This window comes from Bos mutus, chromosome 2, assembly GCF_027580195.1.
Source record: "Bos mutus isolate GX-2022 chromosome 2, NWIPB_WYAK_1.1, whole genome shotgun sequence".
In the NCBI taxonomy this organism is placed as follows: Eukaryota; Metazoa; Chordata; class Mammalia; order Artiodactyla; family Bovidae; genus Bos; species Bos mutus.
Window position 1 is genome coordinate 129,451,768 of NC_091618.1, and position 10,747 is coordinate 129,462,514.

The following is a 10,747-nucleotide window of genomic DNA, read 5'->3' on the forward strand; positions in this document are numbered from 1 at the left end:
CCAGTACTTTGGCTACATCATGCAAAGAGTTGACTCATTGGAAAGGACTCTGATGCTGGGAGGGATTGGGGGCAGGAGGAAGAGGGGACGACAGAGGATGAGATGGCTGGATGGCATCACCGACTCGATGGACGTGAGTCTGAGTGAACTCCGGGAGATGGTGATGGACAGGGAGGCCTGGCGTGCTGCGATTCAATGAGGTCGCAAAGAGTCGGACGCGACTGAGCGACTGAACTGAACTGAATAAATATTAAGTGGTGTTTCTACTGAGCGTCTATTCTTTATATTCACCACTAGGGGGCGCATATAACTTACAGTCTACTAGATGCCACAGGGTAAAGAGCGTTTCAACATCCCATACGGTAGGGTCGGTTCAGGACCCTAATCACTTGTGCGCACGCGCGCAAGTACTCCTAGCGCAGATCCGGCCTGCGCAGGCGTTCCAGTGAGCACGCATACGCCATTGATAGGACTCACCGGAAATTGAAAGAGAGGGGCTGGGGCCGCTGGGAGCGCAGAGCGGCTGTGGACGCGGAACTGCAGGAGTGCCGCCTGGCCTCGCTCCTTCCGTGTTTGCTTCTCTGCGGAGATGCCCAGCCGGGGTGAGCGACCCGAGGACGGCGCTGGGCCCGTCCCTGCTGAGAGCTCGACCCTGCACAAGGAAGAGCTCAGCAGCAAGGTGAGTACGGGAAGAGGTAACATGGCCCTCGGGCTGCTCACCACCGGAGACGAGTCTCAGTGGCCCCGTGGGCTAGTCTCCACTTTGCCCTGCTGCGACAGATACAGTTAAAGGGACACCTTGAAACTTGCCCCGAGATTAGACCCAGACGGTAGTAAGGCGGAAGTTTAGTTGGTTTTATTTTTTTTTATCAATTTTTAACAAATTTTTAAAAGTATCATACAGTAAAATTTGGCTCTTTTTCGTTTTCTCTATATTTAACACGTGTATAAATTTGTGTGACCACCACCACAATTGGAATATAGACAAGTTCCACGACCGTAAAAGACTCCCTTTATAGCCATGCTCTGCCCCGCCCAGAAGCTCTGGCCATCCCTGATCTGCTCTACATCAGGACAGTTTTATCCTTCCCAGCACATCATGTAGATGAAATCACAGCTTATGCCTCTCTCAGCTTAATGTCTTTGAGAATCATGTTTGGATTTTTTTCTATGTACACTTAGTTAAAACTTTTAGAAATTACCTCCCACCCTAGATCTGCTGCCAGTAGTCTCAGAAAATGTCACCACCGTCCATGCAGTTGTCCATGCCAGTAACCTGGGAGCCCATCTTTGCATCCATCACGAAGTTCTATCAGTTTCACTTTTGAGGCCCCTTTGTAAGGTGTCCGTTTATCACTGTGTACACTTTTAACCATCTTAAACCCGCCTCTTGCATCTGCCATAGCTGCTGCTGCTAAGTTGCTTCAGTCGTGTCCAACCCTGTGCGACCCCATAGACGGCAGCCCACCAGGCTCCCCCGTCCCTGGGTCCAGGCAAGAACACTGGAGTGGATTGCCATTTCTTTCTCCAGTGCATAAAAGTGAAAAGTGAAAGTGAAGTCGCTCAGTCGTGTCCGACTCTTAGCAACCCCATGGACTGCAGCCTACCAGGCTCCTCCGTCCATGGGAGTTTCCAGGCAAGAGTACTGGGGTGGGTTGCCATTGCCTTCCTGCAAAAGTTTCCTAACTGGTCTCTCCTTATCCATTGTTACCTTTTTCCCGTCTGTCCTTCATTTAGCTGGAGCTATGCTCCTAAAACAGAGAAGGCAATGGCACCCCACTCCAGTACTCTTGCCTGGAAAATCCCATGGACGGAGGAGCCTGGTAGGCTGCAGTCCATGGGGTCGCTAAGAGCTGGACAGGACTGAACAACTTCACTTTCACTTTTCACCTTCATGCGTTGGAGAAGGAAATGGCAACCCACTCCAGTGTTCTTGCCTGGAGAATCCCAGGAATGGGGAGCCTGGTGGGCTGCTGTCTATGGGGTTGCACAGAGTCGGACACAACTGAAGCGACTTAGCAGCAGTAGCAGCAGCATGCTCCTAAAAATGTTTATTTCATGGTTGCTTTTCTGCTCCTCCCCACAAAAAGGAAGCCAATGTAACGCCATAAAAAAAAAAAAAATTTTTTAGTGTTTGAAATGAGGATGGCTATAATCTTTCAGGTAATAGATGTCTGTGATAATACTTTGGTTCTGTCCCAAACTGACACTGGCATCTTGGGCACATCTCTGATTCCTCTGTTACAGTTTCCTTGTCTGAAGTACTAAAGTATACCATTCCTAAAATGAATGGGAAAGTGCTATTCAAATATAAGCCTTAAAAGGAAGTTGTACAAATTCAGTCTTGGAATTCAACCCAATCTCTGTAATCAGTCACTACAGTGATTGGCAGCTGGAAAGCAGAAGGGTACACATCTGTGGGGAATGAAATTTCAAACTGCACACAGCCTGCTCTGATGACTACCTAGCATGCCACTTACACTGATGTAGGACAGAGCCCCCAGGCATCAGAGGTTACACAGTAACGCTGTTCAGAGGCTCTAGTGACACTGTAATCAGTCATGTTTGCAGTATCACTATCATTACGGAAAAGAGTTTAAAAGAAATTTAGTTTCCATTTAGTTGAGCCCTCTTCTACTTAAAAAAGGTGAGACCTAGTTCAAGAGTGCCAGCCCTGTGCTAGCTTTTGAGATACAAAGAGGAATAAAGCAAAGATGGAAAAGTGATGAGTCATACTACCCCTGGTGGCTCAGACCATTAAGGAGTCTGTCCCTGGGTGGGGAAGATCCCCTGGAGAATGGAATGGCAACCCACTCCAGTAGTCTTGCTTGGAGAATCCCACTGACAGGCGATAGTCCATGCGGTCAAAAAGAGTCAGACAAGACTGAACGACTAATACTTACTTACCCTGCATGTAGGATACTTAACTACTACTTGCTTAGTCTGTCTCGCTATACCATTTAGTATGTAAATCATGAAAAGCATAGGCATTGGGAGAGGGAAAGGTCACCCACTCATTACATTTGTGGGTTTTTTTTGTTTGTTTTAATTTAAGATACAATTTAAATCATTGAAAACTTGGTATTACTTTCAGGTCTTGGTGAATTTTTTTTTTTTTTTGACGTATTCTCTGTTTTAAATAAAAGATATAAACTTTATTTAGTAATGTAGTTCTTGCCTGAATGTGGGTGTTGGTTGCCAGCCCCCTGTCTGGGTATAAGGGGCTGTCTAATACTTTGTCTGTCTAATCACTGTCTTTTCCCCTCAGCTTCTTGCCACCTGCATGCCCACACAGACGGCTGTTATAAAAAGTCTGTATATTCCCAAATTGCCCATTTGGACAATCAATACTTAGAGCCCCTTATCCTCTCTTTAAAGGGCTCCTATTGAGCATACTTTGGTAATCTCTGATTTAATAACTTTTCTTTATTTCAATAGATTAAAGAACAAAAAGTTGTTGTGGATGAACTTTCTAACCTGAAGAAGAACAGGGTGAGTTATTAGCGTTACTCTAAGTACTATGTGGGAGGATTTGATATCAACTGTATAAATCTATGTATTAATCATAGTTGCTAGTAATCTTTCCCCAACATATGCAATTGACATTACCTGTGAATCAAATGATACTAATTGTACTGTTATCCTGGAGCTGTAGTCAATAATGGTATTTATTTTGTACTTGAATTTGGTGTATTCTCTTGACATAAGTAAACTTTGAATCTATTGAGAAGAGAAGAAGCTATACAGGTGAATGTGGATTTTTTTGTTTGCTTATTTTTTAAAAAAGATAAATGCTACCGCTTCCTCTCCCTACCTCCTCAGGTTTTTACTCCAAGCTTCCAAATGGAGTGGTTATTTAACTCCATTTTTATTAATGTATTCGTAGATAATCAAGCTTCTGCTTAGTGTGTCATTATACTGCCAAACATTGTATTTTAAAGTTAAGAAATGATTTGAGCCCTTTAAAGCTTTTAAAGATTACTGGATAACAGACAGGTTAGACAGTTCTCATATGTGGAGTAATAGCAGTTAAGGTACAGTTGATAACAAACTTTTTGTCAGGCAAATTGGCAAAATTTATCAAAGTCTTAAAGCTGTGTAATATTTTGATCCAGCAAATCCAGTTTGATTTCTATTTATAGGAATTAATACATTAGGAAAATATCATGGAGTGCACAGAAATTTAGTTACAAAGACATTCATCACAAGTTTGATTATAGTGATAAGTTGGCAACAGCAACATCTAAATGACCAGATGAACTATAATATTACTGAAGAAAAATGGTATTAAGTATATTCAGAAAAAAAAAGTTTTACCTCAGTGTTAATGGTAGCAGTTTCTAGATAGTTGGATAATGGGTGAGTTCTTTGTTTATCTTTATTCGCCAAGGTATTGTTCTGAACATGTTACTAAAGTTCAATAGTAAGCAGTAATAGGGTTCAGAGTTTTGACATCTACCTTTTAGATCAAATCATGATGTTAGCCTAAATTATGTTTTGCAGAAAGTGTATAGGCAGCAGCAGAACAGCAACATATTCTTTCTTGCAGACCGAACAGAAATGCTTTCTGAAAGCAAAAGTAAGTTTTTTCGGTACATTATACAGAAACAAAAAAATTCTTTTGTGGGCTTTCTGTGGAAATTCATGATGGTGCCTAAATTATACTGTCTACAGCTGAATGTATAAATATATATATCTAAAGATTGGATGGTGGTATACCAGTTAATAAAATTAGTGGAATGGTTTGGTTTTCTTCAAGTTAGCCTTCCAACGGTGAGTTAACAGTAACAATAAAATCAAATTTAAGAACTGTAAGAAGTGTTAGAAAGCCACAATAATTAATGTAAGTTTTGGAATTTTAGACAGATATAGGTATGAAATAATGTTTTACCAATTTCTGCCTTTTTTATTTTGAGTGAATCACTTTGAGCCTGCCAAGTCTTAGGGTATTTAAATAAAATGATATGAATATAAACTGTGCATAGCCCAATGCCTGGGTCAGAATAAGCATTTATCAACAGAAACTAGATCCCTAAATAATAAACATTCTTCATCAGAAGTCTGTTGTAAATTATTATTTAAACTAGCACAGTACATATGTGGTTCAATCTTGGAAAAATAGCTTGTTTTGCCTTTTGGATTACTAGGTAAAGCTTCAAGAATTTTTATTCTTTAATGTGTCTTCTTCCATCTCCCACAGATACATTGGATGAGCTGAGGAAAGAATATCAAGAAATAGAAAACTCAGAGAAGACCAAAATCAAGAAATAGCCAACTTGATTTTACATAGCAATGTGTGGCATTTGTTGTGCAGTAAGCTTTTCTGTTGAGCATTTTGCAGAGATTTGAAAGAGGATTTACTGTGTAATCTTAAACGACGGGGGCCCAATAGTAGTAAACAGTTGTTAAGGTCTACTGTTAACTACCAGTGTTTATTCTCTGGCCATGTCCTTCACTTAAGAGGTGTGTTGACTGCCCAACCTGTGGAAGATGAAAGAGGCAATGTATTCCTGTGGAATGGAGAAGTCTTTAGTGGGATCAAGGTTGAAGCCGAAGAGAATGATACTCAAATCATGTTTCATTATCTTTCCTCTTGTAAGAATGAATCTGATATTTTGTCGCTCTTCTCAAAAGTCCAAGGTCCTTGGTCTTTTATATATTATCAAGCATCTAGCCATTCTTTGTGGTTTGGTAGAAACTTTTTTGGTCATCATAGCTTGCTTTGGCATTTTAGTAACTTGGGCAAGAGTTTCTGCCTCTCTTCAGTTGGCACCCAAGCATCTGGAGTGGCTGATCAGTGGCAGGATGTTCCAGCATCTGGAATTTTCAGAATTGATCTCAAGTCTGTTTCCATTTCCCAATCTGTCGTTTTAAAGTTGTATCCTTGGAAATACAGTTCGGGGGGGGATGATATCAGAGAATGTGTTAATAATAGCCTGACTGAGATTTCAGCAGACTTGCCAACTTTTGTCTTGGTGGCAGCAAATGAAGCCAAACTGTATCTTAAAGAACCTGTTGTCCCTTTAAATATGGCATTGCCACAAGCTGCATTTGAGACCCATTGCAGCAGCATTTCCAGGAGTCCACTGACAAGAGAGACCCTTCTGGTCTTTCTTACAGATGGACACATGAAGGAAGTAGTTCAGCAGTTCATTGGTGTCCTGAGCACCGCAGTCAAGAGACGTGTCTTGTGTTTACCTAGGGATGAAAACCTGGCACCAAGCAAAGTTTTGAAAACTAGTAATAGGAAAGCAAATGTTGCAGTTCTGTTTTCTGGAGGGATTGATTCCATGGTCATCACAGCCCTTGCTGACCATCATATTCCTTTAGATGAACCAATTGATCTTCTTAATGTGGCTTTCATGACTAAAGAAAAGACTATACCAGTTAATTTTAACAAAAAAGGGAGAAAACAGAAAAATCATTGTGAAATGCCCTCTGAAGAATTCTCCAAACGTGCTGCTGCTGCTGCTGCTGCCAGCCCTGGTGAACAGTTGAATGTGCCAGATCGAGTCACAGGAAGGGCCGGACTGAAGGAACTGCAAGCTGCCAACCCTTAACAGATTTGGAATTTTGTTGAAATTAATGTTTCTCTAGAAGAACTGCAAAGATTAAGAAGAACTCGAATATCGCACTTAATCCAGCCCTTGGATACAGTTCTGGATGATAGCATTGGCTGTGCAGTCTGGTTTGCTTCCCGAGGAGCTGGCTGGTTAGTGACCCAGGATGGAGCACAGCCATATCAGAGCAGTGCAAAGGTATGACACGGCTGCTCAGGATTTCTGAGACCTAATTTTGACCCTTAAAGCTTTTAACGCAAGTTGCAAGAATATAGCATCTTTTAATTGCATTTGAACTACAACACAAAGTATGTGACTTTGTAAAAATTGGGCATATTTTACTATCTTATGACTTTGCCTTGTGGATTTTTTCTGAAAATGTTATCTTTGGGGTTATTATTTTTTTAAGCTTTTATTTTCCTTACTGCATGGTAGGTAATGTTCTTACATAGATTTCTTTCAACCTTTGTAGGTAGTTCTTACTGGAATTGGTGCAGATGAGCAGCTTGCAGGTTATTCTCGTCATCGGGTCCGCTTCCTGGCACATGGGCTGGAAGGACTGAATAAGGAAATTGAAATGGAACTGGGTCGAATTTCTTCTAGAAATCTCGGTCGTGATGATAGAGTTATCAGTGATCATGGAAAAGAAGCAAGGTAATTCTTGTTGTCTGTTGTAGGGTTGTTCGATAATTTTGTAAAAGCAGTAGACTGAACCTAAAAAGGAGACTTTTAGGTTCCTTTTTCTTTGGATACTTGTTCCAGTGAGTTACAGTAGCAGCAGTATCTTGGCTTTGTATTATAGTCAGAAGCAGTGCTGGAGAGGAACCAGAGGAACAGTTTTTCCAGAACTCATTCTCCAAGAAATGGCTTTACAATAATTTTCAAAGGTGATACAATGACCTGATTAAAGGCTACAGTGAAAGACTGTAAAACTTGAGGTAGTGAAATACTGAGGGGAGGTATTTCAAGGGCTCTGTTTTGTTTCAAATGTTTGCTTTCTTCCCAGGCTTCCTCCTCCAGTGTTACAGAGCCTGACTTTGTAGACATTCCTTGTATGTATAGGCATACTTGGAAATCCTGCATTCTCAGTTCCAGACCATTGCAACAGAGCGAGTCAAATGAATTTTTTGGTTTTCCAGTGCATAGGGAAACTATCTTTATACTATGCTATAGTATATTGAGTATGCAGTAGCATACTTTATGTTTGCTGTATTTAGACATAAATATGCATTTATGTATCTAGTATTTAAAATATGTATTTATGTATTTGGTCTTTAAAATATGTATTTATGTATTTAGAATAAATAAACATACATTTGTCTAAATTTTTATATATATACCTTAATTCAAAAATACAAAACAAAAAGCAATCTCAGTGATAACATCAAAGATTATTTATGTTATCACATATCACCATAACAGATATAATTGTTCTTGTTTTTGTTGTTGTTTAGTCGCTAAGTCATGTCCAACTCTTTCTGCAACCCCATAGTCACTCGCCAGGCTCCTCTGTCAATGGGATTTCTCAGGCAACAGTAATGGAGTGGGTTGCCACCATTTCTTCTCCAGGGATCTTCCCGACCCAGGGATTGAACCCAAGTCTCCTGTACTGGCAAGCAGATTCTTTACCACTGAGCTACAAGGGAAGCCCAACAGATATAACAAGAAAAATTTAAAATCGGGAAGCATTTCCAAAAACGTCACACAGAAACACGAAGTGAGCAAATGCTGTTGGAAAAATGGCACCACTGATGGACTTGGCTCGTCACAGGGTTGCCACGAACTTTTAGTTTGTTAAGAAAAAAAAAAGCAGTCTCAGTGAAGCACAATAACACAAGATCCATACTGATTTAAACGGTGGTTCCAGTACTGGATCCCCTCTATCATAGGTGTTTTGAACACAACTTAGTCATAAACATTCCAAGTTCTCTTAATAGTTTCAGAGATCAAGGCACTTAATGTGTATATTCTTTTTTCATATTAGGGGTTTGTGTTTACCTACAACATATTTCTGATGATAGTAAACAAATGCTTGAATACAACTTTTTGAAGCATTAAGGAAAAAGATGTGTCGTTTAATTATAAAAAGCAGAAGTTTGTTCATTTATTAAGTGGTAGTTTTATTGCAGGGGTACAAGCATGCAAGGAGTCCAAATGAGCTTTGTGGGAGTTGGAACATCATAATATACCAGCTCTGAGATGTCATTGTTTCTTGTCTCTACTTTGTTATTCCTGTGTTGCCAGTTCTGACATGTAAAATTAACATAATTTTCAAAATTTTATCATAAAGAAGTAACACCACAGTACAAAGTGTGTAAAATGTTTTCCTTTTGACGTGTATCTGTATATGAGAGATAAAAAAATTCAACCCATTTCAGCTAAGTTAGAGAAAAGGAAATTTATTTTATTCAGTAAAAGCAGTTAATTCTAAAGGGACCCCCCTCCATATGATACCCATGGGTAAAAATGGATATGAATAATGTTTAAAACAGCTAATGCAGAATTTGTAATTGAATGAATACCACTGTAGTGGCCAGATCTGAACCAGTTTATTATGGATTTTGGCAAGAGTATTAACCATACTCTGTTAATTAGTTTCTCATTTAAATTTGCTTTCACAATTCATTTTTATAAAATATTCTGTTTAAAGAATGCCTTTACCCTTTCCGATCTCTCTGCTTAAGCTAAAGTAAAATGTAAAACACTAGTGTAATTGCGGATGGGGGAGGGATTAGAGTATTTTAAACAAACCAAAAAAGAACAGAATTTGCTAGGAAATTAGGGGAGCCTAAAGAGCAGTGAGTTGTAAAAAGTTCAGTTTCTTTAGACATGTAAAGAGGAGACACAGGTTGAATCATTAACTCAAGACCATGCTTGTTTTCAAGGCATTCCTGAAGACACCTTATGAAACAATTTGAAATTATTTCTTGACATCATAGGCTTAATTTGTTTATTTATTGACGGAAAATTTTTTTACATTTTAGGATGTCTATTAAAATTAAACAAGTGTTGTGAAATAATTTTTAATGTGATTAAATTTTAGCTGTAAAAATTTATAAGTAACGAATATTTTTAATTTAGAAAAATTGTGCCCTCAATAATTAAATTATACCTTAAATTTTAACATACTGAATAAAATACAAACACAATAATCACAAGAGAAAACTTTTTTTAATAGTGGTTATACTTTTTATTTTAGATTTCCTTTCCTGGATGAAAATGTTGTCTCCTTGCTAAATTCCCTACCAGTCTGGGAAAAGGCAAACTTGACTTTACCCCGTGGAATTGGTGAAAAACTAATTTTGCGTCTTGCAGCGGTGGAACTCGGTCTAACAGCCTCTGCTCTTCTGCCAAAGCGGGCCATGCAATTTGGATCCAGAATTGCAAAAATGGAAAAGAATAATGAAAAGGCGTCTGATAAATGTGGAAGGCTCCAAATCATCTCCTTAGAAAACCTTTCTGTTGAAAACTAGATGTTTCATAGTGTAACAACATTTACTGAATGGTGGTTTTTTAAAAAAATAAAATACTCTGCTGCTTTATTATTGTATAATGTGGTTTTAAAGTTCATTACATGCATTTTTATATAACTTTGTAGTGCAACCAATTTAATCAAATTGATACTCTAGAGAAAGAGATTACACTTGAAAGAACAACCTGGATATTTTAAACTGTGATATTAATATTGTTTTGAACTCTTAGATGGTTATGTCCCACCAGCAACACTGAAAAAAGGGCAGCTTTTATGGACTCTCTTCATGGTAGCTACATCCAGAAATACTAGTAACTCAATTTGTTATCATTATTATTTAACAGACGAGAGAACTAAGGTTTTGGGGGTTCACACTCTGATTGATGTGTGGTACATCTCTTTGAAAAGACAGCTCACTGCCCTGCTCCGAGAACTTTTGAAGACCATTTTGAATATTCTCCTGTCCCACAAATCTCTAACGTCCCTCTGTTTTCCCATTGTCAGCTCGTGACCTGATTTTCACAGAGAAATCAAAATCAAGCCAAGGACTACTTGGTTTTCTGACACCCAAAGTCCTAACTTACCTGTGCGTGCACCCATCCTTTCTCCCTTCTTGCTATTAGAAAGAGAAATGTATTTAAAGTGTTCCAGTATATACCAATGTAAAATGCATATTCCTGGTCCCTCATCTTCCATCTCTTGCCTCCCATTCACC

At 39.1% G+C, this 10,747-nt stretch overlaps 2 protein-coding genes across 2 annotated transcripts; both read left to right on the plus strand.

Moving 5' to 3' along the window:
• Positions 1-463: 463 nt before the first annotated feature.
• ASDURF (ASNSD1 upstream open reading frame) lies at positions 464-10,113 on the plus strand. Its single transcript, XM_005889535.3, has 6 exons — positions 464-679; positions 3,439-3,492; positions 4,504-4,579; positions 5,201-6,758; positions 7,033-7,214; positions 9,760-10,113. Exons 1-4 carry the CDS (start codon positions 590-592, stop codon positions 5,269-5,271), a joined length of 291 nt encoding a protein of 96 aa, XP_005889597.2. The 5' UTR covers positions 464-589; the 3' UTR covers positions 5,272-6,758; positions 7,033-7,214; positions 9,760-10,113.
• On the plus strand, positions 5,293-10,113 carry ASNSD1 (asparagine synthetase domain containing 1). The gene is given in 4 exon segments (XM_070359468.1): positions 5,293-5,335; positions 5,338-6,758; positions 7,033-7,214; positions 9,760-10,113. Coding segments are annotated over 4 exon segments (1,920 nt in total). The 3' UTR covers positions 10,034-10,113.
• Positions 10,114-10,747: the final 634 nt, after the last annotated feature.

Excerpts from the sequence above, each read along its gene's own strand:
- ASDURF (XM_005889535.3), top strand. The coding sequence starts at position 590 with ATGCCCAGCCGGGGTGAGCGACCCGAGGACGGCGCTGGGCCCGTCCCT. Across the intron at positions 680-3,438 it reads AGGAAGAGCTCAGCAGCAAG|ATTAAAGAACAAAAAGTTGT; the intron begins GTGAGTACGGGA and ends TTATTTCAATAG. Across the intron at positions 3,493-4,503 it reads CTAACCTGAAGAAGAACAGG|AAAGTGTATAGGCAGCAGCA; the intron begins GTGAGTTATTAG and ends TATGTTTTGCAG.